Raw genomic sequence first — 27,582 nt, forward strand, 5'->3', positions numbered from 1 at the left:
TTGTTTGGTAAACTTATTTATTAGTTTAACCTTATTATTGACAATGTTATTATTATGAGATTAAAAAAAAATAAAACCTAGTTTTTAAAAATAGATTGCGAAAATAAATGTCGGGAATCGATAAAAAGGAAAAACTCCTGAAACAGCCGACTGCGAAATGAGAATTAGAAAAGGAAAATAATTATGATGAAAGTACATTCGTTTTAAGTGTGCACTAATGTTTGTTTTCCTGGCCGTTCTTCAGCGTTTATATTCTAACAAATTATATTCATCCTTTAGTGCCAGAAACTTCATGGTACTGAGATACTCCTAATCCTCCTGATCTCAGATACAATTAAATTTTTCACATAGAATTATTGCATAGAATATTAGAAGTTTTAGAAGGTTGCCTGTTGAAAAAAAGCAAAGCAAAATTGTAAAATGTTTTTTTTTTCAAGGTAAAAACCTAATTCTATCAGACTATCAATGAAAAAAAACTATTTCGATTCGATTTAAAAAGACTCAAAATTTCATACTTACCCCTTACCTGAAAAAAAAAGAAATTACCTGCAATACCTATGAACTTTACAAACTTCTCTTCACAGTAATGATAAAGGACCAGATAAAAATAACGCCACGGCGAAGGATACCATCAAACCGGCCTAACGACTCTAATACCATCAACAAATTCGCTATCTCATTACATTTGTAAACAATGAACGTTACACACACGTGTTGTGTTCGAAATGTCTGTAATTTACTGTGATCAGGAGATTCAGTCTTCTCTCCAACAATTAGAGTTCACCATCCTCAATTTTTATGACTTTTAAGTACTTTTTTCTTAAATCGTTTTCAGCAATAGAAGTTGAAGATGAAAAAAGTTTTCATTTATTTTTCCATCAACTATCGCTTCTATTTGCTGTTGATTCTTCCTGGAGCATGCAGTCTCTATTAACCAAAGTATGATATGTCGATTTTTCTATACAACTGTATTCTAGTCTCTTTCAAAGCTCACTGGAGGATCTTGACTACTTAGAGTCTTCCCCAGGTATAAATTAGTGGATTCAGTGTTTACCAGTGGTGATTCAAAAATTCAATGTTTGGCAAAGTTATACATTTTGAAATTTCTTCCGAAAATGTAGATCGTTTAGCAATGCCAATCAATGTTTTGAGGAAGTGTCTTGATTTTTTGATAAGATTCTTCAAATTGAATCCGATCATTATTCATTGAGTCATCGAATTTTTGATTTGTAACTTTGATGGAAACATACAGCGTTTTTCAATTGAATTATCTCAACCGAAGCCATATTAACTATTTTTCTTTTATAAATACCTAAATGAAAGAAAGAAAGATCGTGGTATATGAATAACGTTTTCATGAGACAAAAAGTCTAATTAATGCGAATGATTTTTCAAAGGGAAACATTAGTTCTTAGGTTGCTCTTAAACAGTATTAAATTGATGTAGTGAGATTTTAGACGAAAATGTATACAAATTAAATGGGTCCAGCGAAAGTGGGCCATAAATTCTGATATTCATGACGTAAAAAACACACGAAAAAAACCGGGCGTTTGGCCGCCAGTTCCATTGTTTAAATTAAAAAATAGTGGCAAAAACCCGGTGTTTTTCAGGTTCCGTACTGAGGCCTCCTGTAAAAGATTACATCATGAATATCAAGAATAGGGAAATTATAATAATATTTTGAATTCTATAATTCGATTTACTGTACTTTTGAAAATAAAACTATCCATATAGGTATATATAGGTTGTTACTCAAAAAAAATAAAAAATCAACCAAAAAAAATTAAACTATATGCTTTTAAAAATTTCACAATGGGCTCTTCCAGAAAAAAATTGTATATGGGGGGTGGAGGATATAACAATTTTTAGTGACTTTTGACCCCCCGGAGAACGGGTTTCAACCCCCCCGGACAAGCATCAGCTGACCCCCCAGACAACCGAAATTACCCCCGGACAGAGCAAAATTACCCCCCGGAAAAGGTAAATTTTGACGAATTTTTGCTACCCCCGGACAATATATCCTCCACCCGGTGTGTACGAACATTTTCTGGAAGAGCCCAATACATAAAACAAAAACATTATTTAAAACCATGATTGGAAACGATTAGCATCAGAATCCGCCTGTTCTTTTTCAGTTTTCCTCGATTTTCGTTCCCGAGGTATATATTGTGCAGAGTCTTTTGGTTCATCTTTAGAGCTACGTTCTCGGCTGTGATGACGTTTTCCTTCTCTAGATGAGCAGGATGATGATTTTGATGTGCTTTCAGACCTTCTTGGAGACCTCTCCTTTTTGGAAGAGGACTTTTCTCTCTTGGGCGATTTGTCCCGTTTCTCTGTAGTTGAACGTCGTCTGGGTGAACTGTCTTTTCTTCTAGTACTAGAAGTGTTACGTCTTGTTGGCGATCGGTCACGTCTTTTCGGTGACTTACTTACACGTTTTCCTGAAGAGCTTTCGCTTTTTCTAGGTGACTCATCTCTTCTCGCAGAAGACTTATCCCGAGTTTTGGATGACCTTTTGAGTGACTTTTCCTGATTTTTAGAAGAGTCTTCTGATGATCTTTTAGGCGACTTTGAGCGTTTAGCAGACGAGCTTTCTGACGAACTTATGGGTGCCTTTTGGCGTTTGGCGGATACGCTTTCTGATCTTGCAGTCGACTTCTCCTGTCTTGGAGATTCTTTGGGTGTATCACCAATAGACAACGTAATATCTGATACATCATGTGCTTCTTCATTGACAACAGAACTACTATACGGCTCTGGAGAAAGTATTTCCTCCTTAAGATCGGCAAGAAAACCACCGAAAAACTGGTGGCCAAAAAAACTCTGTTTGTCACTTCCATCATTTTCGTCATCTTCAACACGTTCTTCATCATCAATAAAACAATCCTCGTCATCGACATCCATATCGTCCTCAGAGAGTGGCTCTTCCTTAAACTCATCAGGTAAAGCATTACTAGCCCCATTCACGTTCATATCTAATATAACATTCATGAGATCGTGAGGTTTCAAGCCGCTCAATCTTTTGCAAATCCACCTAAGGTCGGCTTTTTTACGCGTCATTCGTCGGTTTTCAATAAATCGTTCCATGTTGATATTGTTTTCTGAACAATACTTCTCGACCAGCTCGTTGAAATATTTATTAGCACCTCTCGTCTCCTCCTATAACATCCGTGGGGTATTAGAAACAATGAGGAATACAATTAAATTTTATGACAGGTTGGCCGCTGGATGACCCATCTAGGCTTTCCCACGAAATCATTAAAAAAATACAACACATACATTTTTCTTTTTTTTTTTACAAACAGTAGCAGCTTTTAAGAAATCATAAAAAAAAAATTTTGTGGACGCTATTCTTAGATGAAAACCGACCTCTCATAATTCAAGACACAGAAAAGAAGAAAGCTGTTATTTTAATGAAAGATTAAGCCTCCATAACTGATATACCAACAGTGAAAAAAAGAGTGTTTAAAAGACCATAGTGAGCACCCCCTCCTGGATTCTGCTGTGGCGGCTTCAAAGATTTTCAAAACTTAAGCGGGTAAGTGGGTAGGCTATGCAAGTGGAGTTGACCTTTTTTCAGGTGGGGGTTGATGGGTAAATACCCACTATGAAAAATGTAAAGTAAGATTTCCCAGCAGTTACAGGGAGAGAGAGAAATCGACCAGACCGTAACGAAAACGATATGTTATAATATTCCCACTCCCTGATAAACTAAAGATAAAACTGTAATCAAACCTTTTTCGTTGCTTTCTTTTTGTCTCCCGATAGCCGCATGGATTCGTAGAAATACGCATCCCGCTTCCGTCGGCATTCAACGATAACTTCACGTGGAATGATGCCAATCATTTCGTTATTCGAATACATTTTCATCTTCCTCCCTCCGTGATTCACTTGACTTCTTGGAAAGATATTACAGAGCGGCTCCTTTTGCTTTCCAGCAAATCGGTCATTCTGTTTAGCCACTTCTTTGTTGTTGATTGTAATTGATTGAGTGCCTGACATAGATTGGTCGTTGGAGCTCGGATGACAACTTGATTTAGATTGATCACGTGACCTCGGCTGATTGTGCGACGTAGATTGCTCATTAAAGCTTGGTTGATCACGTGATTTTGATTGCTCACGTGACCTCGGTTGATCACGGGACGTTGATTGATCACGTGACCTCGGTTGATCACGGGACGTTGATTGATCACGTGATCTTGGCTGATCGCACGACAATGATTGATCACATGAACTTGGTTGATCGCGCGACGTCGATTGGTCACGTGACCTCGGTTGATCATGCGATGATGATTGGTCACGTGATTTTGATTGATCACGTGAAGATAATTGATCATGTGACCTCGGTTGGTCCTCTTTCTTGTCTTTACTCTTGCAATTTTCTGAGTTTGGTCCATCATCCCTCTTGTCAGATTTTTCAGCGTTCTTAGAAGATTTTTCACCGCTTTGTTTGATCTCCTCTTTGTCTTTGGAAGCATGTTTCGGTTTGTTGTCTATTTTCTTGTCCTCTGCTCGAGATCGTTTACTGCTGCTACTACTGCTATGCTTGCGGTCCTCTGCAGAACTACGCTTCCTATCTTTGATCTTTGCGTCCCTCCTACTCTTTCGTTCGTTGTCAAAGAGGGAGGAAATCTTGATGTCGTTTTGCACGCAATAATGTTCAACCAGCTTGTTAAAATAAATCATCGAACTTAGTTCCAGCTCCTACAATGAGAAAGATGCGAAGGAATTATTAAAACAACATGATACATCGCTGTTGTTGAAATCGAATATTCGAACCCTTGTACGGATGATTCCTTGCGAGCCTACTATTTCCAACATAGTGATGTTTGCATTCGTATATTTCATAATCAAACCTGAAAAACCTGACGAGTAAACCAATACTTACTTTACGGACATCTTTTTGGATATCTCTTTTCTTAATTTTATGTTCTTTCATTTCCTTTTCGAAAAACTCCGTTCTACGTTTTCGGTACTCGCGAAGAACATCATTTGGTATAATGCCAGCAGTTTCGCTATCTCTGTATTCCCTCTTTGAAAGAGATCGTTTGCTGAGTCGATCTGGATCTTTGCTTAACAGTAAGTTTCTTACATCCAAAGGATCTGATTGACGCTTGATTGTCAAGGAAATGCTTTCAACCATTTGGTCTAAACACTGTTGGATTTCACTGACATTGCTAGTAAAGGTTGGAGAAGACGAAGACTCGACTTTTGCGACACTGGTATCGCCAGAAGAATTTGCAGCATTTGAGTTAGCTGATTCTGAAGTTGCTCCATCCGTTGATTGAGCGGAACCATCTGCTTCAGTTAGATCGATAAAGACCATTGCTTCATTGATTCCTCGTTCATCACTTTTGTTACTTTCCTTTTGATTTGATGCACCATTTCTCGAAGCACTTCTCAACTTTTTGTAATTGTGTAGAATATCGTCATTTGTTCTCGATTCTTTCTCTTTAGCTCTTCTAAGATCGCTGATAGCTTTACGTGTACTACCTGACGAACTAGGACGGACCTTAGATGAAATACTGCTGCCACTATCAAGTAGAGCATAGTGGTAAGACTTCTTAATGATACGGTGGAAGACAGGAATGGGAATACCTTCAGATTGACAATGTTTCCTCCACGACTGGTAAAAGTAAATGTTGGCAATCAAGTTGCATGCAGCCTGGAGAGAAAAGAATAAAGAAAAAAATATATAAAACAAAGAAAGGAAAAAAGAAATAACAATATTTATTCTGTTGAAAAAAATATTTTTCATTCACGAGTTTTTCGATTTTGGGGGGTCACACAAATATCATCAAAACATTTCGTATAAAAGTTCCGATGTAAATTGATAACGTTTGCCTCCCAAGGCCTTTTACCACTAAATTTGACGAATTCTTGCCGGTGGCATTACTTTACCCATTACCCAGGAAGATGGGGGGGAATCAGATTTTGGTGCCAGGGGGGAAGTGAAATTTGATGGGGCTTGATGGGGGGAGAAAGGCGACTAGGGGGTATATTCAGTCCTCTACCTAGTGGGGGGGGGGTAATAGGATAAATACAGACCTTGCTGGTGTGTTTGGGCATTCAGGCTTATGAGCCTGTCTTTCTAGGGATTTTGAGTCTTTTTTTTGCTATAGTAGCTTGCGAATTGAGGCAAGTCTGGATCATCCCTTATACAATACGGCTAGGGGGATTTCCCAATTGGGGGAGCACGAATTTTAAAGACAGGTGGGGGGGGGGAAGGCCAGATGGGGGATTTAGCTCTTATTAGGGGGACCAAAAAGCTGGAGGACGCCATGCACTTGATATATTGCTTATGATGTGACAAAGCTTATTGATTACAAATGTAATAAATATTGTGGCGTCATATTATCCGGAAGACGTTGAAAAAGAGGGCTTAGATTTATTCATATTTTTGTACGGAGGAGGGGTCGTGAGACAGACTCTAGTTTATAAAACTCAAACCTTTTTCTTGTCAGTGATCTTTGGTGTATTTTCTTGGTCATTCTTGACTCCATGGGCATTCCCCAGTACCTTGTTCGAATACCTAAGAAAAAAAGTCATATCGACATTATAGCACATTTATGATAAATAAGCTAGATGCTGAATGGACCTACCTGATGATAAAGTTAGATAGCAATCAGTCAGAAAATATAGCGTTTAGCGAAAATGCATAACGCGATAAATTTATCATTGATTGTTGATGGGGGGAGAGGGAAGGGTTGTAGGAAAAAAATAAATAGAAAGTTCTGGTCGCAAATATCAGTTTTATTGACAATTGAATCATGCTTGATGGTGAACGTCGGCTTTCAGGTCGGCATTGCCGAATGCCGACCTGGATTCACAGGGCTGTGAGCATTGTTATTAATAATGTTTTTGTGTGAAAAACATAGAAATACAAGGAAAAAAATCTAATGAAAATCTGCAAAAACGGCGATTTCCGGCATTTTCAACCGGAAAAAAAAATATCTCAAAAATCGAAGTCAGCCATGTTTTGATCATTGCGAATACGCATCTTTCTGCAAAAAAATCTGAAAAAAATAAAGGTGAAAATTCGAGAAAATGTAAAAAAAACGTTTTTTCCGGCATATTTCCGGCATTTTCGGCCGGAAAAAATGTTTTTCGAAAATCGGGCTCCGTCACATTTTAGGTTGCATCAGTGTGCAAAATTTCATAAAAAAATATAAAGTACAGCTCGAGAAATTCAAGAAATACTGTCTTTCCGTCGAAAATAGGTTGTTCCGGTGATTTCTAAATAGTTCCGGCTTCAAAAATCAATTTTATTGAGAATTGAAACATGCTTGATGGTGGGCATTGCTATTAATAATGTTTTTGAATGAAACAACAACCAATTATAAGGAAAAAGTCAGATGAAAATCCAAAAAACGGCGATTTCCGGCATATTTCCCGCATTTTCGGCCGGAAAAGATTTTGCTAATACAGATCTTTGTGCAAAAAATCTGAAACAACTAATGATGAAATCTCAAGAAAATGCCGGTTTTCCGGCATATTTCCGGCATTTTCGGCCGGAAATAATTTTTTTCAAAAATCGGGCTAAGTCACATTTCGGGCATTACCATTTTGCATCATTGTGCCAAATATCAGAAAAAACTTATGAGCCAATCTCGAGAAAAGCTGGTAACAGACGGGCGGACGGACGGACGGACGGACAGACAGACGAATGGACGGACAAAGGTTAGGCTGCATGCGCATCCCCAAATAATTTTGATATAGGGGATGCGAATCGGGCTCTGATATCGCTTCCGAGAAAATTACCGAATAGCTATGTATTTTGCAGAATTTTGGCGACTTGTATTTTTCAAAAAACTCGATGTGTATTGTTTGAGTTATTTGATGACGTAAATAGAAATCAAATAAAGATTCAAATAAAAAGAACATATGGCTAGAAATCTCTCTTTCTCCTCTATTTCTTTTTGTTTATCGAAATTAATTGAATTAGCAAACAAAACTCTCAAGATAACAAAAGACGACAAACTGTTAATCAAAGTTCTCTATCATTCAACTCTTTTTTTGGTTAGCAGTTTTTTTGCTAAGTTCGGAACGGTTTTGTGAGCCTGATTCGCATCCCCTATATCAAAACTTATCAGAGGGGATGCGTGCAGCCTAGACAAAGGTTAATTTATAGGACCTCCAGGTAGGTCCAAAAAAGGGGAAATAGTTCATACAAAGAAGCCCCCTGGATATCCGTAAAATGACCTTATATTTCATTAACCCCTTGGGTATTCAATTCTTTATGTTTTAACACCCTCTGAATGTCCAATATCCTCCAAAATGAGGCAGCAAGACAAGGTATGATCCTTCAGAAATGAAAATTATATGAAAACATACCTTGTTCTCTCCCGTTCCAATGTATTGTATACTGCTCTATTACCACGTAGTAAGTCATACATTTCGCTGAAACTGTACTTGCGATACTTGTGTTCATCTGGTATCTCATTAAACTCGGGGTCTGGTTCATCTTTACGGTAATCACACTTTGGTTTCGTTTGTAAAGACAATCTAAGGGATTTTCCTTTATCGTCAGAGTGACTGTCTTTCCGTTCTTTCTTTATCCTTGAATCGTGTCGATCAGACTTTGCATCATTGTCTCTAATGCTTGAACTGTTTGAGCATCTATCAGGCTTCCCTTTGTCGGTTTTATCAGCTTTAGCAGAATAATCCACCTTAGGTTTTACACTTTCTTTGTTATTGGGTCTGTTATTTCTCTTTGAATCGTTCATGAAATCACCGATCGCGTAGTTGTGTATCTGGAGGAAAGCTTTGATGAGGTCTCCGTAATATCTGTCAGCTACCATCGTGACTTTTTTCTATAAAAGGAAAAATGATGTTAGAACAAAGATTTCTTGTTATATATCCTGATCAACCTTAACTTCTATAAGACATCCCACTTTCCCCGTGTCTATTCTAATTGGGAATTAAAGTTGGGCAGAAAGTTGGCTGTCTAAACTCAATGGATTGCCATCTTTTGACGTCAAAGCAATGACCTCTTTCGATATTATTTTCCGAGTTAAGATTTCAACAACCAAATTTCTGCCAACTCTTTGCCTACTTAAACAATTAGAATAGGCAGGTCAGAAAGTCGGCCCTCTAAACTAGAACTTAGTGTTGTGCGAAGGAAGCGGTACGTTGAAATTATCAATAGTGTGATTGCATTAGTGGGATTTAAAATTGTAAAAATACAAATCATTCAATATTAAAATATGCATCTGCAATAAAAAGCTATTAATGGATAAAAAAAAACTAGGATTCGAAAAAACTTTTCTCTATCCTTGTCTGTAGTTTTCTTTCAGGCACAATAGAACAGAATAATGATTCGGGCCCAAGAAATATGAATAAAACATAAATAAACAAATCAAACCATATTTTCCACTGATTCGCTTAAGGTTAGATCACTCTTGGCATGATCTCTTGTCAATTCACTAAGCAATTGAGCGCGAACATTTTGACATTCCAAGAAGATTTCTTCTGACATGATGTCATAGAGGTATCTCTTGTAGAACCTCAATTTGTGGACTTCCCTTGGGTCAACATCGGCAGTATCATCAAGCGTTGGCCATGGTACCAGTGCTTTTGCATCATTGACAGTTACTTTACAACCTAACGTGCTCAGATCGACATTTTGCTGACCACAATACGCTACAATGAGCCGGGCAAAATATTGTTTGGTAATGTATGTAGCTTGTTTCTAAAATAATTAAATATTTTATGTTACAATTTCATACTCTTTTTTTTAATATCACCAGTAAAAATGACAAATCTCATTTTAAAGGGACAAAACTGACAAACAAATAATTTGGACGGATTAATGTCATAGTAGTATGTCAAATTTCCGAAGTGGTCTGTAGTGTAGTGGCATAAAATCCTGTAGTTTATAGACTGATTTTGATTTTGAAACCAGCGAAAAGCTATTTTCAAAACCTTTCCAAAACGCATTCGGTTTATTTTAAATCAAGTGGTTAGGAGCTATGTGGTCAAAAGTTTGAGGATTAACATACCTACCTATATTAATCCAAGCGCTGCCTTAAAATAACAATCAAAAGCGCCAAAATCGCAATAAATTCTGATATTGCTGCGGTAAAACGCCTTTTTTTTGCGATTTTGGTGCTTTTGGATTGTTAAGGGAATAATTGGATTGTTATAGGTGATAACGGTAGTATTTTGACCCAATTCAGACGTATTATGTATTTTTCAGAGTATCAAAGTCTGGTTAATGTTAAAAGGGCAGAAAATGAAAACTATCATCTAGCTAAAATAAATGTTTCTTACCAGCCCCAAATCTTTATCTTGCTGTCGTAACTTATCAATATGTTTGGCTTTCTCATCCCAAAGCTTTCTATACTTATCATATGGCATGACATGCGCCACATCCACGAAAAACAGGTTGCCATATTGATCTAAAGACGGATCACGGATCTTCTCGTACTCCAATAATTTCCCGCGTTTCAATTTTTCGTATGCTCGGTCAGATTTCCTTAACTTGCTAATGTTTATGTTGTGTAGATGACAATAATCTTCCACCAGCCCGTTGAAATACTTTTTGCTGTAGTTGGCTATATGACTTGCCTGTAAATAAATGAAAAAGAACGTAAAAGAATAAAAGTAATAAAAAAACTCATTGTATGCTCGAGGTTTTCAGAGATAGAATGAAATTGACTTCGATCTTCTTTTCCAGACAAGAGGTATGGTTATACCCCAGTATTTCAACAAATTCAACTGCCTGTGTGTTTCCAGGGAGTTCTATGATTCAAATTTACAGGTTCCCTTAATCACACATAATGGCATAGTTGACTAAGGTAAAAAACCAACACTCTGATATAATACATACTTGTAATTAGCAACAATATTGCTTTTGGATTTAAAAGCTTACCCCGTAGCGCTGAAGTTCTACCGGTAGTGACTTTACGTGTGCAATCCGCTGATGTTGTAGATCTGCAAATGCTTTCTTTTTGATGAAAGGCTTCAGGTCTTTAACATCGTACGCCTTTACAAAATAATTGCAGTGTGGAATCTCTTCTTCAGGGGTCTTGTGAATGGGAATGTGAGACACATTTCCAACAACAAAACTTTTCTTTCCTGGATCCTCAACTCTGTTTTTGTTTTCATCTACTTTTAACTGATCACGTGTTAGCACATGGACCAATGAGAATGAAAAATATTCATGTGGATCTTTCAGTTTTTGTCGGTACATTGAAGCACCTGAATGTACGTCAAAAGGTGTAAGGACTTGCGGAGTAGTAAAATGTGACTGGTAATAAGTTGTTTTCTTTGGTTCACCAATCCGTTCATCTAGCAAAGGTGGAGAACCTCTTTGATAGAAGTGTGGCTTTTGTGGTTGAGTGTTCAGAGTTTCAAATTGGGCATTGGGTCTTCTTTGTGGTTGAGCGTTCAGAGATGCAAATTGGGTCTCAGGCCTTCTTTGTAGTTGAGTGTTTAGAGTTGCAAACTTTGTATCAGGTTGTCTTTGTGAGGGTGTGTTCGAAGTTGCAAATTGTGCATCAGGTCTTCTTTCTGGTTGAGTGTTGGGAGTTGGAAATTTTGCATTGTGTCTTCTTTGTGAGGGAGGATTCGAGGTTGCAAATTGCACATCAGGCCTCCTTTGTGGTTGAATTTTAGGAGTTGTGCGAGGATCATTTTGGTTAAGTTCTTCACACCAAGCCAAATTTTGATCTACTTCATAGTGAGAATGTGTAACTGGAGGTTTTGTGAATGACTTTTCATGATATATTGGACTTTGTATAGGAGCAGTGGTTGCAAAAGGGCTTCCAAATTGTTGAGTTCTATTTACATTTGATGTTTGTTTGTCGTGGTAACCAATGGGCTGTTTTTGTTGATAGTCTTTTTGACCTTGATGCTCTTTCTGAATTTGTGTTGAACGAAATTGTTGAAGGTATTGCTTATATTGTTGCATGTCACTCTCTTCATTTTGGTGATAGTCATCTCTTGGTTCATTTTCGGATGTGTCTTCAGAAGAATTTGTAAAATGTTTAGATTGGTTTCCTCTGTATGTTTCCTTTGGTTGAAATTCTTGTTGTTTGTTTAGCTGGGAATTCCAATGGCTTTTGCGTGTAGTGTTTACAGGATTTTCAGGCTTCAAATGAACGTTTGAGTATTGACAATTATTGGCATTGTATGCTTTATTTGGTTGAATGCCTACTGGTTGGTGAATTTCAGTTATTTCATGTTTCCTTTGATTGTGGTATGTTTCCTGACTTTCACAAGGATTTGTTGGTTGTTGGTTAGCATTAAAAATGTCTTTATGAAAGTTTCGTTGATTTTGATAAGTGCCATCTGGACCAGTGTGTAACGGTTCATTAGGTGTTGAAGCATTTGAAAGGTGAGGTTGGTTTTTATGTTGATTTTGATAAGTGCCATCTGGATCAGGGTATGATGGTTCATTGGGTGTTGAAGCATTTGAAAAGTCAAGATGGTTTTGATGTTGATTTTGATAAGTGCCATCTGGACCAGGGTATGACGGTGCATTGGGTGTTGAAGCATTTGAAAAGTGAGGTTGGTTTTGGTGTTCATGATGCTGAGAAGAATAATCTTGATACATTTCTTGGTTTGATCCATGTCTTTGAGAATATTGAAGTTGGTTATCAACCTGGTTATGTTTAGATTCTCCTTCTTGGCCATGCTTTGTTGAGAAATTTGATGAATGATTGTAATGGCTTTCCTTGTTGCAGGTTAGATTTGAGTGATGATTCTCACCAGCTTCATTGTGTGGTACTGATTGATTTTGATAGGCATCACCTTGGCCTATATTATTCATTGGTATATTTTGTGCTTGATTAGTTTGGTATGAATTTTTTGATTGGTTGATATTTGAAGGATCTTGATAGTTTGGATAAGGGATTTGAGATGCAGAAGATGTTTCATAGTAGTATGCTTCATTTTGATTTTGAATGTTTATGTTCTGTGATTGGTAAGCCTCGCCATAGTTCTTTGAGTTCATATTTGATTCCTGCAAAAGATCAGCATTTTGCTGATTTCCCCATTGATAAGAATCAATGTTTGAGTGGGTTGAATATTGCATTGTATTTCGCTCATCTGGAAAAAGGTGCTGAGTCTGGTTTCTATGCACCTCATGGCTATTTGATAATTTATTGGATGCTCCCTGTCTCCGAGGATCAAAGGGTTTATGTTGCATCATGGTACCAAATAACACCAGATTTATTCTAAAACAAATCGGGATAATTTTGAAATCAAAGAAAACTGTAAGTTATTAAAATAGCCAAGCAAGCTTACCGCTCGCTAATGCTTCTCGCTCGATGTCTTTATAATAGCCATTGAGCTCGAAGCGGGAGCGTTCACCCCAATTTAAAGGGACAGGATTTTTATAATTCATCACAGGAAAATACGTTAATTATTTGCAAAATTAAAATGGTGTATGGTAGTGGAGTTAACATGCGTTATAGAGGGAGGCGAAGACAAGAAAAATAAATGTTACAAACCTGAAACCTGAAACCTGACTTTATGAATCACCTTACTTCAAATGAAATATGCTCCTCATTTCACAGAATTACAGTTTTTATTACAGGCTCTGCTTTTTTTGGCAGTTTGAGCCTTGATTGTTTTATCCGGTTCTTATTTATAGAAAGAAATTGCGGTATTTATTGCTTTATAACCAATTTTTGCTACTTTGACCCCTTATAAAAAAAGTGTATGCAAATTGCTGGGTCATCAAACTACTTTTTTTGAAGAATGAAGAATACCAAAAACATTGCAAAAACAAAATGGCTGTCTAAAGGGTGGTTGTTTGCACATAGGCTAGCTTTTTATTGACAGTTTTGAGGTTTTGTTGAACAAGGTTTCACTCAAAGAAAGTGTCAAACAAGCTGTACATTTTATTTTCTAGGTGAAGAAGACTAAAATTTTAGAACATTGTATGTTGAGGTGTTTTTTATTTGTTCTAAAATTTTGAGTCATGATACCTTAGACCTGCAAATTTTTGTGTGCCATGAGTTTCCCTATCAGCCTGTATCAGCAATACCGACCTTTTTTCTCAACTCTAAAGAAGGGTGTCTGAATTTCGAGGGGTGTCAATATTAGACTAACTTAAGATACCATGTCTAGGATTTTACAGTTGAGATCAATAACTTGAGATCATTAACCGAACCCTCGTTTCTTACAGGACATCAAAGAGACTTATGGCTAAATCTTCATAATGCACAGAGACAAAGAGAATTTTTTGAAACTTTTCAATTCTTTGCCTGAGCTCAAGCCTACATGTTTCAGATTACGAAACACATAGTCTATACCACAGGGCCACAATGGCTGCTGATTTTCGGAAATTCAAGATTGTTTATAAAGTCACATATAGTAAATATGGGTGAAAAGACCTCACAAGCTAACTATTATGATTGTCTTTCCTCCAAGAAGGAAATACCATAGAGAGGCAATTCGGCCACCATAATTTTTGCATACAATTCAATATGGCAGATGGAAAGGCAAAAAGGTCTACACAACAGATAAATCAAGTGCAAATGATGCCCATTACTGTAATTGTACATGCCCAGACGATCTCAATGGAACGGAATCAGCGATCAAACCAATCGAACCAAATCGAATGCAATCGACCGATTGAAATTCGATAGACCTTATTTCAAAGAGGCCACCCTGTTGAATAATTATGTAGTCCAGCAGAAAAACAATGATAAAACCATGCATAATTATTACAATATGCATGATACAGTAATTAAATTAGTAACTAAATCCGACAGCCCTGCCTAAATCCGACAGCCCTGCCTAAATCCGACCCCCCCCAAATAACTGCTATGAAAAAAAATTCTATGTTTACAAACATTCCCTCTCCAAGTTGAACAATAAACTATATATATTGCAAGAACTCTCGAAACAAAACATCTAACAAGATGACTAAAATGTCAAGATGTCAATTAATGTGATAAAGAAAGTGTGAGTTGTAAAAATAATTACCTCTATTATTCTGAATCTGTACTTAAAATGTTAACAATTTGATAATAAAAAATTGTTTTGTATAAGAAAGCAATTAATGTTTCGGTTCAATTGGTTCAGTGTATCAAATCTCTCAGTTTAGTTGACACTTTGGAATCTTCATTGCGTCACATTGAAAGGTTTGTTTTTATTTTAATTTGTATCTTTGAAAGACCCCATCGGATTTAGGAAGGGCTGTCGGATTTAGGACCACTCCAGTACATAATTATTCAACAGGACGTCCTCTTTGAAAAAAGGTCTATTGTCGAATGCAATCGAATCTCAATATCGAACGTCGAAATTCTGGGCAATATTCGATTGGTTCGATTGTTGTTTCACTTGTTCAATCGTCAATTCCGTTCGATTGAGATCGTCTGGCTTTATTCTTGCAGCTTCCCAACATCCAAGCTCTCAAACATCACAAGCCGAATAAAATTAATTTCGATTTCTCGATCGAACGCAATCGAACATCAATCGAACGCAATCGAATATCAATCGAATCTGAAAATTGCGGTAATATTCAATTGAGATTCGATTGCGTTCGACAATCGAATTTCAATCGGTCAATTGTGTTCGATTTGGTTCGACTAGGGTTCGATCGTCAATTCCGTTCGATTGAGATCGTCTGGACATGCTGCTGGATTTTAAAAAGTGGACCCTATCAGTCTGGGAAATCCTCTCAATTGCACGCTTATGTTCCGAGGCCGAAAGCGCCTATAATTTCTCTATAATTTCAGGTCACAATCACAAGGACCCTGCCGACGCACCGGACTGTCCGGTGGCAAAAAGTATCCTTTCGCTACACCAGACGCAATAAGTCCGGTGTCAGTCCGGTGTTGCATACAGGGAATTTTGGACACCGGACATTTATGAAACAAAAAATTAGAAACACCGGACTCACCGGACTGGTGTCATGTCCGGTGTTTTGATTGTCCGGTGGATAAAGTACGACTTTCTTAAGTCCGGTATAGAGATTGTCCGGTGGTTAAAAAAATTCTCATTTTACACCGGACTTTCGCGTGTCCGGTGTTCGTTAAGTCCGGTGCGTCGGCAGGGTCCTCAATCACACAGGACAGATGCAAACTTCCTCGTAAAAATTGAGAAGAAAAATAAGAATTTATCCGTAACTTACTTTACTATGTGAATGAACTAAAATGAAGCATTTAATGTTGATAATTGTTGATTGTGTATTGAAATTGTTTTCTCAAAATGTTTTCTGCAGTGCTGCTGAAAGCACGTTACTTGGAAATGGCTTTCAAGTCAACGAGGTGGCACTGAGCGCTGAGGTCTGCGACGTCGGCGTGCCGCGAACCAATAAACAAGAGCCTGCCATACGACGACTGTCGTGGGTAGATTGTAAATGACTCTCCAGGATTTTTTCTACTTTCTCTATTTCCTATCTCCCATTCTATCTCCTCGTCTTTTCTATTTTCTGACTTTCTGAGACTTGTTTTCTGATGATTTCTACTAACTTTTCTACTAATATTTCGAACTTTCTCCAAGTATCGACCCGACCGGGATTCGAACCCATCAAATGAAAGAATCTCTGATCAGAAACCCAGTGCGCTATCCGTTGAGCCACACTCGCATAGCAGAATACAAAATTTGTAAATACTTATAGAATGACAAAAAAGACGGGGGTAATGTTATTGTAATATGGGTAAAAGTACCCCTTTTTTAACCTGACTGAAATTCGAGCCGTTACTAGCAACCCTGCGGGGCCCAAAGCGCCGAGTATGCACCCGGCACAGTGACAAGCCGTTACTAGCAACCCTGACCCTACCTAACTGATAATAACAGAACCCCCGTCTAAATGGAACCACCATACCCCCGTCTAAACGTTTCCGCAGACTGAAAAAATTTTCGCCTTGGTAGTCATTTACAATCTACCCGAAATCTAAGAGGTCGGTCTAAAGGGGGGGATAGAAAGCATGAGTTTATACACAAAATCATTAAAAAAGGAATAGTTTAGGAGAGGCGTAATAAATTCGGGTGGAGTAAGCAGTGGCGGAGATGTTTTACGTTTTGTTCCAAAACTCTACCGCCACTTTTTTCCCGTAAACCATCTGACGCCCTAATTCTTTCCCGCGTTCACTGACCTTAAACATTAAAGACCCGAAGAGGCCAAGAGGCTAGAGTAAAAATAAAACTTTTGGATGAGGGGAATGGAAATGAAACTGCTTAATTTCCCATCTATATAAACGCCGGATCAAAATCTATCGCTTTATTTTAAAAAATCCAGTCCTAAAAAACAATAGAACCGCTAGATGTAATCCGTCGTCATGATTGCGGCGCGTTCTAGGTAACGTTTTTCGCGTGTATTAAATTTCGCGATTCGCTAAATTGGGCATTTTTAAAAAGTGGGAATACATGTTTTTTTTTTTATATAAGCAAGTGTACGCCCCTTGGTCAGGCTCGTGTATGCTTAAGTTCTCAAAGCATCCAGGCATAGTTTATGCTTATCATATGCTTAAGAATTATGCTTATGATTCACCCCGACCCAAGTTTTTAATGAAATTTCAGAAATTTTGTAAAAATTTGTTCAGATTTTGGGAGCAGTGGAATGTAGCTAGCCGTGGAATGTCTTACTTTTTACTTGACCTCTACCAAACTTTTTTAAACAGATTAAAATGACCACTTGAAAAATATTTTAGGCTGACATATATGCTCATGTTATGCTTAGGAATTCTGCAAATCTGAGCCTTCTACCAAAAATAGTAACAAAACTAGTGACAAAAATAGTAACTAGGTGTAACAAGTAAAAGTATTTTCGATTTTCGACCTATTTTGAAAAATTTCGCGTGTATTTAATTAATCGATTTTGGAATTTTTTTTAATTCAAACGATATTAAATTTCACGAAATTTGGCCTAAAAAATCGCGGAATTAAGTACCCGCGAAATTTTGTAACATACGCGAAATTTAATAACAATAAAGTAAAAGTCTTTGCTTAGTTACAGTAAAGCCCGAAGACTAGATGCCGTGCTTTTAAGCTTTTCCAAGCAAAAGAAATTGAATATCGCAAAAAATATAGTTTATTAGTTGCTATTGTTTTCGAAAATCCACGAAGCTTCTGATTGGTCAAGAGCTGATATTCTATTGTAATGTCACGTGACCTCAGTAGATTTCCTACCGAAACACGGCACACTCTTCAGAGCACGGCGTCTAGTAGCGAGTACCTCGCCAGAAACGTCTAGTTAAGACATCTAGCCCTTCGGGCTTTACAAATCTGTGGGAGAAAGGACCTCGCAACAACAAAAAATCGAATACAAAACAACAAAGAACGAACAAATTCATACTTAAGTACTATACCACGTTGTTTTGCTTGTATTACACTTGCTTTCCACTGCCACTTTTCTATCTTAGTGGAAAAAAGATCAGAGCTCTGGGAAGTTGAAAAATGAGCTTCCAAAAGTTAGACAGTTTCGTAAGAAAAAGATTTTGCAAGATTCTCCGTGCCTTAAAAAGGCGCTTTCTAATCTCATACTGGTTATCCCAGGAAAAATAGCGGAGAGGTATGGCTGAAGCTTAGCCATGGTTTTCTATTTTTTTCGTGGTTTCCTTTTTTTTTTGTGGTTTCCAGGCTTATGTTCTGGAAATTTTTTCAATTTAATAGGCGTATTATTAAGCCCGGGGGTACCAAGGTTAAGAGCGACCAGGTGTGTGCCGTCCGATTTTCGACCCTTTTAGCCATAGACTAAAAAGTGGGAAAAATTTCTTACTTTTCGACCCCTGATTTGACTGAGTAAATGGTCTCATTAATGGTCTCAAATAATCGTAATGATCTCATACTAGGTTTCAAATGGTCTCATAGGTCTTGAATAGACTCGATGATCCGAACGAAATGAAAAGTGGCGGCGGTATTCATAAGTTCGTTTACATGTTTTTTTATAAGAATAACACTTATTATTAAGCATAGGAAGCATATATGTCAGCCTGAAATATTTTTCAAGTTGTCATTTTTTATCTGTTAAAAAAAGTTTGGTGGAGGTCAAGTGAAGAATAGACACGGCTATTCCACTACCAAAATCTGGACAAATTTTTACAAAATTTCTGAAATTTCATCAAAAATTTGGCTCGGGGTGAATTATAAGCATGATTCATAAGCATATAATAAGCATAAGCTATGCATGGATGCTTTGAGAACTTAAGCATATACGAGCCTGACCAAGGGGCTTACACTTGCTTATAAAAAAATATTTACTGCGCTCCGAACCCCACCGCCGCTATATTTACGTGTTACGAATTTGTCGAAAAAAGACAAAGAAAAGCTATCAAAGAATTTCAATGGCACTGATTGCTCTGCAAACAGCACAAATTTTGTCTGATCTTTTTTTTTTTTCCCCGACCCTGTATGGGTTCGGGTTGTAATTTTCCAAGAGACTAAACCATTCTCAATCCAGAAAAGAAATAGTCTGCCTTTTAACATTTTCCATTTGCATTGTCAGTTGCTTAGAAATTCTTACAGCGCGCCATTGAAATAATACAGTAAATTAAAACACCAAAATCATAAACCACAAAATATCTTGATCATCTCATAAAATCAGGTCGATTTCACCATTTTTTTGATTGTCTTTTTATCAAAACGTTGTTGGATTTTCCTCTTGCGTTCCTCATGGAAAACACTTTTCGAATTTCGTTCCGGATGGAAAAGGATAATGTACACTTTATAAAGATAAATCAGTGCAAAATTGACGAAATTTAACGTTCCTGCTGCTATAATGATTGTGATTTCACGGACCAAGTGTTTTGTTTGTAAAAAGTATATGGAAGTTGTGGCAATGAGGAGAATGACTGAGAAAAATGATGAATAGATCACGTGTGTGTTCTCTTTAAAATATGAAGGTAAGCTACGTGCTCTGTATCCTTGTATACAGTTTAAGAAGACTAGGAAGAGGATGAAAAAGAGCTGAGTCAGCACCACGTCATTATTATTGCATGTTTGTTCTTTAACCAATCGGTAATTGTCATATTTAAAGATGGCATCGGGAGGATCATTTTGATTGGTGAATGAAACAGCGAGTAGAACGCCATCAACCAATATAACAACAAGAATAATAAGCCATTCAAGAGAGTTTGTTAACAACTTCTGGCTGGTTGAAACCCGAACTTTCATTGCAAATACAAGAAAAAGTTTTTGTGTTTTGGATAAATTAACGGTTAATATGATAGATAATGAAATGCCGATGACTATAGGACGAGCATAACACGTCGATTGGTGGAAAGTGCCAATAAACATCACTGGTAGGGTTATGGTTAGAATCAGGTGGAAAAGTAGTTGCAGGACTGTCATTTCCTTGTTTGACGATAATACGATAGGTGTTGTCCGGTAGTAAATGAAAATGACCGAAGTTGCAAAAACCATTATGAAAATAAGACCTGAAAATGCAAGCCATGAAATAGGTATTGGGTCAGCGCTATTCAAATAGCTTAATGTGTAAGGATCAAAACATTTAGTCCTGTCTTTATTAACTCGATTTGGTTTATCACATTTTGCACATTGTTTATTTCCAATGGATGTTTTATAAAAACCTTTTCCGCATTTTTTGCAGTGCCAACCATATGAAGCACTCCAGTTAACATTTTTAAAATATCCATGCTGTAGCTCTTGGCCAGGTTTACAGATCGGTATTGAATCATTACATTTTTTACAATCTCTCAAAGCTTCCATTGGGTTAAAATAAAATTGAGTTTTCAAATAATCCAATGTTAAAACGTCTGGATAAAATAAATCTTTGCCTTGCTCTAAAGCAGCTATGTACGTTTCTCTCTCTGACAAAATAGAATTTATAACGAGTTGTCGTCTTGGTTCAGGTATTTTACTCCATGTTTCGAAAGTCATGATGGCGCCTCGTTGAAAAGTTGGGTCGTATTTTATAATTTCGTAATAAGCTAGAAAACCAAAGAATTGTAACTGGTCTCGAAACTGTTTATGGCGTTTAAATCCATTCCAAACTAAGGCAGAATTCATTAATGTATAACTCGCTTCGTGTACATATTGCATGAACGTATTGATACCGAAAGCTCCTGGAAAGTTAATCAATGCTCCATTAGAATATGACAATTCTTGATTTCGGCTATCATCATATAAAAGTTCTTTAGATAGTTGGACAAATCCAAAATAAAAAGGGCTTCCTGCGTAAAGCTGGATACTGCCGGCGGTAACTTTGAACTCGCCAATCAAATCTGCGGGTCCGTCAAGCATGATGAAGTTATAGCGTTCAGTTTTTAGTTCTTTTAGTATCTGGGTCACATTATCTTTGCGTAGGTTGACAGTCAACTCACTGAAACAACTTTGTGGATGGTGTGTGACGTAAAAACAAAAAGCTGAAGGTGACAAAAACTCCTTTTCACAACGTCTTCTCAACGAGCCAGAACCACGTGTTTTAGTTCGGTTACCGTACAAAAATCCTTTACTTACAGCATCCCCGTCACTATTGGCAACATTCAAAGATAAAATAATGACGTTATCGATTCGTAATTGCTTCATAAATTTTTTGATGACAGTTTCATGGGAACCTTGACCTAGACTTAATTGATCACTGTAAAAAGATAATGGGTGTTCTAGATAATAGCTTGGATACATTTTCTCCTCGGTAACGCTGACCACAACCACATCTCTGACCAATAATATGGAACTCACAATCCTGGTCAATGCAAAGGATAAATAAGTGAAAACGAACATTTTGCTTCGTTTAGCAAATTTTATTCCATTCTTGCCTTTACATATACCAGACATTTCGACTTTATCGTCATCAGGATCAATAATACCAAATAGCACATCATACAAGAGTGAAACGTCTTCTTGAATATCCTTGATACATAATTTGAGTACATCGTGCTGACTTGGTTTGTATAGTTTCAACATTCGCTGCGCATTGATTTGAGCATTCTGACATTGATACTGTCCTGTACAATTAGTCAATGAAAACAAACCGTATAAATAAGTACCGACATTTCCAGATACACTTCTGACTAAAACAGTAGAGCAGATCAACAAAATGATTAAAACAAATTTCATTTCGCTCATTAACACAGCTAAACATTGAATTTTAAGATGTATGAGTATAACGTTATACAAAATTCAATAACATTTGTTAATTTTTGTTACGAGTTTCCTCTTGTGCGTTCATTCGTCAGCGATTCATTGTCAGAATACCAAGAATTAGCTCAACAAGCATTTTATACAAGGATAAAAAAAATCCTTAAAACCACGATAATGATCTAATTGTTTTTCGTGATGATTCACCTTATCAACAATCTAAACATCTCATGAAACTAATATGTACGTCCTTCAGCAGTCCAGTTTCGTAATAACTTAAATATGTGTAATTAAGTAGGAGTTCAGTTTATTATTAGCTAAAGTATCTTAAATAAACATTTTCCTTCGCACACCTTACATTTCTTTGTTCATTTCCATGACTTTTTCAAGAAGTTTTCGCACAGGGCGACTACATATAATTTCTTCGATGGATAGGAAAGCTGATAAGGAAATCTGTACGTCGTTTAAACGTAGAATTATATTTTGATAAGCAATTAGCAGGATGCATTATTTTAAAGCACTATCTTCTTTATCCTATCTCTTATTCAAAGCTAAAGGGAAAATTGGTCGAATTGGACAGCTACGAGGTGCCATTGAGTTACCGATATGTCAGGCGGGAAGTTTGTTGCACATTCTTCCTTCGCAAGCCCCCAATACGGCGACAAATAAGAGGATTGTTCTCTTACAGTCATTCTATTGGTGGGAAATCTAAGGTAAAGAACACCCCTGCCTCACAGCCCTGGTGAAACTTTTTTCCTCAGTGGGGATAAAAATTCCTAGTGAAGTCCCAATTGGGATAAAAATTCTATTGTTCCATGGTTAAAAAATCCAGTGGGGATGCTTTTGGAGTGCAATTTTTAAACATTGAATTTTAAGTGGGGGATGAAATCAAAGTCCATTTCCCAGTTGGGCTGAAATTTCAAGGTATTTTCCCACCGGGGACGAATTCTTTAGCCAAATTTTCCAGTTGGGCTGGGGTCCCATCGGGTCTGTGACACAGGGATGTTAAAGAGGACGGTGACACGTGATTCCCACATGGATTCCTTTGGTTGAGATATAATGATAAGTTATAATGGTATAACTATTTAAGGTAAAAAATTACATGACGAAATATATAAAGACTCAAGTGAGTCACGAAAGAAACTTGCTGACTAAACCAGCAAGCTGACCGAAACTGAGGTCGTGTTCAGACCTGAAAGTTTATGTTTAAGGTTTAAGTAATACTTTGTTGATAAGGGAATTCAATTATAATCACTTTTCTTTTGTCATCACCGATTGGTGATCTCGAGAAATCTCCTTTCCTAACTTGAAATCATGTCATCTTCTCTCTTGAGATACTTTGAAACAAAAAAGATTTCAGGGAATCTCTCTGCAAAACAGTAATTCGTGTTCGTTGAAGTCATTACTGCTAGAGATGCTCCGAGCGTCTCTAAGTCATAAATTTTACGTTCTTTTTTTATTCATTTACAAAAGGAGCATGCTTTTCACTTGCGAATTCTGATTTCGTCTATTCAGAAAACTGTAACGAAATCGTAAAAACTTTTTTTTTTAAACCAGAGGGTGATTCCTTTTTAAACTTTGGTTTAACTAATGAGGAGCGTCCCGTTAAATACAAAAGGAATATAAAAGAAACATGTAGACCTAATTGCTTTAAACCTTGGTCTGAACACGACCTGAAAGGTTATCAATATAAATCTTAAGCATGCTTTTAAAAAAGGAGAGCAAAACACAAAGGACTCCCCAAAAGAGAATTACAAAATTGCTGACAAACTGTCATGTTGTACATGTATGACTACAAAGGTTTTCTTATAATTATCAAACGCAGCACGAGGAAGTAAGTACAACAAGTAATACTTTAATGGACCTACCTATTTATAAAACGAATAATTAGAATTTAATGGAAGTAATGTATAATTTTAAATTTCGATTTATATATCTATTGGAACGGAGAAAGCAATTAAGAAACGCATCGATGTTTAACGGTGAACAAAAAAAAATATTTCGACAAACGGTTTTCGACACCTTTTCGGCAGTACTAATGTGCATCTATGTGCAAAAAATCGCAAAAAACTAATGAGAAAATCTCGAGAAAATCTCAAAAAACCGCTTTTTTCGGGACATTTCCGGTTCTAGCGGCCGGAAAAATTTCTTTTTTCGAAATTGGGCTCTGTCACATTTTGGGCATTGCCATTTTACATCATTGTGCAAAAAATCATGAAAATCTGTCGAGTATAAGTTGAAAAAATGAAGGAAAACCGTTTTACGCCGGTTTTCGGCTGTTCCGGCGATTTTTAACGAGTTCCGGATTCAAAGGATGATTTTTTTGGAAATCAAACGATGCTAAGTTTTGGGCATCATCATAACAAAGAACATTTTTCTGTAAAGAAACAATTAAATAAGTTGAAAAAATGTGACGGAAATGTGAAAAAAACGACGATTTCCGGCACATTTCCGGTTCTACAGACCGGAAAAAATTTTTTTTCGGCAAACGGTTTTCGACACCTTTTCGGCAGTACTAATGTGCATCTATGTGCAAAAAATCGCAAAAAACTAATGATAAAATCTCGAGAAAATCTCAAAAAACCACTTTTTTCGGGACATTTCCGGTTCTACCGGCCGGAAAATTTTTTTTTTCGAAAATCGGGCTCCGTCACATTCGAGGGTTTATAGTAATGCACCTTTGTGCAAAAAATCAGAAAAATTGAATGAGCCAATCTCGAGAAAAGTTGGTAACTAACGAACGAACGAACTAACTAACTAACTAACTAACGAACACGGGTTAATTTATAGGACCTCCACCCCACCGGGGTAGGTCCAAAAATGAAATGAACCTAATTGGCATCAAAACGTCATTAATTATCAGCATGTCATCAAGTGTGGATATTCTAGTTCCTGTTTTTTTCATTTGACATGAATTCTAAGAAATTCTCATCGAAATTCAACACAACAATATAATCACAAGAAAAAGCGGAAAATCGACACAACAATTAATAGTCGAAAAAGTTTTCTTCTTATTTCATGAGCAAAATAGAAAATCTTCGAGGAAAAAGATCCGATGAAAAAGTCATTTGTTTTCTTCAAAGGAAAAAAGTAAAGAAAATATACATCTGTTTTAAAATGAAACAAAGGCGCGGTTGTTAAAAAATGATGCGTAAAATATGTGAAATATTGAATATTCTCCGTGCTGGCACAATCTTTCTTAAAATTTCCCTTGCTTTTGCAATGTTCTATATTTGTCTTTAAGATTAACGTTGGTTCTTGAATCGTGAAATTCATAATGCTTGGCAATCTTAGCCCATTTACCAACACCGTAACGTTTTATACCTTTTAACAGATTCTTAACTTCTCTCTTAGAAAAACGAACTCGAGATTCGCGAGTTTTGTTTTCCCATGACTTTCCTTGGTTTAACAATCTGAATTGTCCTTCAAACTGACATTTGTCCTAGATGGATGAAAGTTGTACTCTTCTAGGATTTTTGACCAGTTACCAGCCCCGTGTACCTTAACACCATCCAGCAAGTGTTGTTCTTCGCTTTTGGTGAATCGAATTCTTCTTGTAAGATCGATGCTGAAGTTTTGAATTGAATTATCGATACTTTGAGCAGTTGTGACATCAGATTGACCTAATTAGGAAACAATTAAATTTTGATTACTACATGATTTTTTTTTATAAGCATAACGCTTATAAGCATATGAAGGCTCAGATTTGCAGAATTCCTAAGCATAACATGAGCATATATGTCAGCCTAAAATATTTTTCAAGTTGTCATTTTTTATCTGTTTAAAAAAGTTTGGTAGAGGTCAAGTAAAAAATAAGAAATTCCACGGCTAGCTACATTCCACTGCTCCCAAAATCTGAACAAATTTTTACAAAATTTCTGAAATTTCATTAAAAACTTGGCTCGGGGTGAATCATAAGCATAATTCTTAAGCATATAATAAGCATAAACTATGCCTGGATGCTTTGAGAACTTAAGCATACACCAGCCTGACCAAGGGGCATACACTTGCTTATAAAAAAAACACATGTACGACAAACAGCCTAAAAAAACTTCCTCAACCGGCCTACCACTATTTTGGGGACAAAAGGCTCACAAAGGGTGCTGTGTACTAAATTTTAGCTGATAAGCAGTTATTAAAAATACGTATTAACTTCAAAGGGTGATGGTATATACTTTTGGACTCAAAAAGCACTAACTACTAGGGATAGTAATCACGATCCCCTGGTTCTTTGAGTTATTTTATGGGTCCCATCTTTTTGATATTGTATTCGACAAATTTATTCAAACCTTCCGCAAAACCTGTCTATTCTAAGACAAGAAATTTAACAAGGAAGAAAAAACTATTTTTAGACTTATCGAGCTTACTATCTTTCTTAGAGGTTTTTGTGGTTGTTTCTGAACATTTTTTGGTAGATACGTCACTCTTTGATGACTTTGATGACTTTGATGATGATGATTTTTCATCATTCTGAACAGGTTTCTTGTTCGTATCTTTTGAACCCTCATCCAATGTACGTTTTCTACTAAAAAACGATAAAAATACGTGTTACTTTTTCAAGCCTGAGAAACGAGTTCTTTCTAAATACTCAATTAAAAACCTCCTCGTGGGAAATTTATGCTATTGGAAAGATTACAACATATATGAAAGAAAATTTATACCTAGGGATACTCATTGTAGAAACACTGGAATATGTGGAGTTTTCGTCAGCAGATGTATTTTTCTTGGAACTTCCAAAGGGAAATTGGCCTTTAAACACAACATCTTGGATGAGACTATAAAAGAGAATTTAAACGATAAGTATGTAACAAATAATAACAAAATCAGTAGCGTGGTAGCAGGGGGCAACTTCGTCACTTGATTTTCGTCACGATGATGACTTTAAGCCGACAAACATTCTACCGATAAATGATATCATTTCTTATGAAGAATTTTTTTTGAAAATAGAAACGTACCGATATCGCTCAAGTGCAGGCAGATCGTCTCTGTAGAAATAAAAGAGAAATTTTCAATATCATTTTTCATACAAAGGAGTTACTTGTGTACTTAGTTTGGGGCATTTTTGGTAGCTACACTTTTTTATATAGGAATATCAAAAAATTTTGAAGCCTTCAGATATTTTGTAACTTTTTTAGTTTGAAGTGTTCAAATGTTCTTAAAATGTTTTGCGAGTATTTTGTGCTATCTAAGACATTGGATGTTTTAGTTTCCACAAATGTTAATTATTAATTTGTTCTTGATATTTAGGTCTTTCATTGGGCGGTTAGCCAGTTCTGAAAATCATCAGCGGCCGTATTAATTTGGTGGATATAGCCTAAACCGACAAATCCGTCAAATTTAATCCCCGTCAAAATTGGTAATTCTAATTAAATTACAGTGGGAATAAAATATATTTATACAATGTTGTATCTTAACTATAAATATGAATAATTATTAGTATACCCTTTAAATTTCAATCAATTTGGGTACTGCATGTGACAAGATCGAAAAAAAAATCTTACAGGAATCGAAGTGCTTGTTTTGGTGAGCTGAACATCCCTTGGTTGATTCCAAGCTTTATTTTTTTAATTGGATTATTTTTTA

General features: G+C 36.6%; 3 protein-coding genes across 5 annotated transcripts; all 3 read right to left on the reverse strand.

The window, feature by feature from the left end:
* Positions 1 to 1,693: 1,693 nt before the first annotated feature.
* LOC136803980 (uncharacterized) lies at positions 1,694 to 14,320 on the reverse strand. 3 transcript variants are annotated; one of them, XM_067060713.1, is made up of 10 exons: positions 14,217 to 14,320; positions 10,874 to 13,181; positions 10,273 to 10,569; positions 9,365 to 9,691; positions 8,335 to 8,813; positions 6,451 to 6,532; positions 4,889 to 5,665; positions 3,736 to 4,704; positions 2,065 to 3,159; positions 1,694 to 1,817 (listed from the first exon to the last, which is right to left on the reverse strand). In XM_067060713.1, the coding sequence occupies exons 2-9, from the start codon at positions 13,154 to 13,156 to the stop codon at positions 2,083 to 2,085; spliced, it is 6,291 nt and encodes a 2,096-aa protein (XP_066916814.1). In that variant the 5' UTR covers positions 13,157 to 13,181; positions 14,217 to 14,320; the 3' UTR covers positions 1,694 to 1,817; positions 2,065 to 2,082. The 3 variants fall into 3 exon arrangements, with proteins under 3 accessions (XP_066916814.1, XP_066916813.1, XP_066916812.1); XM_067060712.1 differs by having other exon boundaries at positions 13,465 to 14,285; XM_067060711.1 differs by lacking the exon at positions 14,217 to 14,320 and adding an exon at positions 13,494 to 13,570.
* A 4,922-nt stretch (positions 14,321 to 19,242) lies between these two features.
* On the reverse strand, positions 19,243 to 22,108 carry LOC136803981 (uncharacterized). Its single transcript, XM_067060714.1, has one exon. It carries the CDS (start codon positions 21,985 to 21,987, stop codon positions 19,501 to 19,503), a length of 2,487 nt encoding a protein of 828 aa, XP_066916815.1. The 5' UTR covers positions 21,988 to 22,108; the 3' UTR covers positions 19,243 to 19,500.
* A 2,949-nt stretch (positions 22,109 to 25,057) lies between these two features.
* LOC136804040 (uncharacterized) lies at positions 25,058 to 27,582 on the reverse strand. Its single transcript, XM_067060781.1, has 5 exons — positions 27,501 to 27,582; positions 26,955 to 26,984; positions 26,661 to 26,774; positions 26,367 to 26,524; positions 25,058 to 25,622 (listed from the first exon to the last, which is right to left on the reverse strand). Exons 1-5 carry the CDS (start codon positions 27,533 to 27,535, stop codon positions 25,405 to 25,407), a joined length of 555 nt encoding a protein of 184 aa, XP_066916882.1. The 5' UTR covers positions 27,536 to 27,582; the 3' UTR covers positions 25,058 to 25,404.

This window comes from Clytia hemisphaerica, unplaced genomic scaffold, assembly GCF_902728285.1.
Source record: "Clytia hemisphaerica strain Z4C2 unplaced genomic scaffold, Clytia hemisphaerica genome assembly, whole genome shotgun sequence".
Lineage (NCBI taxonomy): Eukaryota > Metazoa > Cnidaria > Hydrozoa > Leptothecata > Clytiidae > Clytia > Clytia hemisphaerica.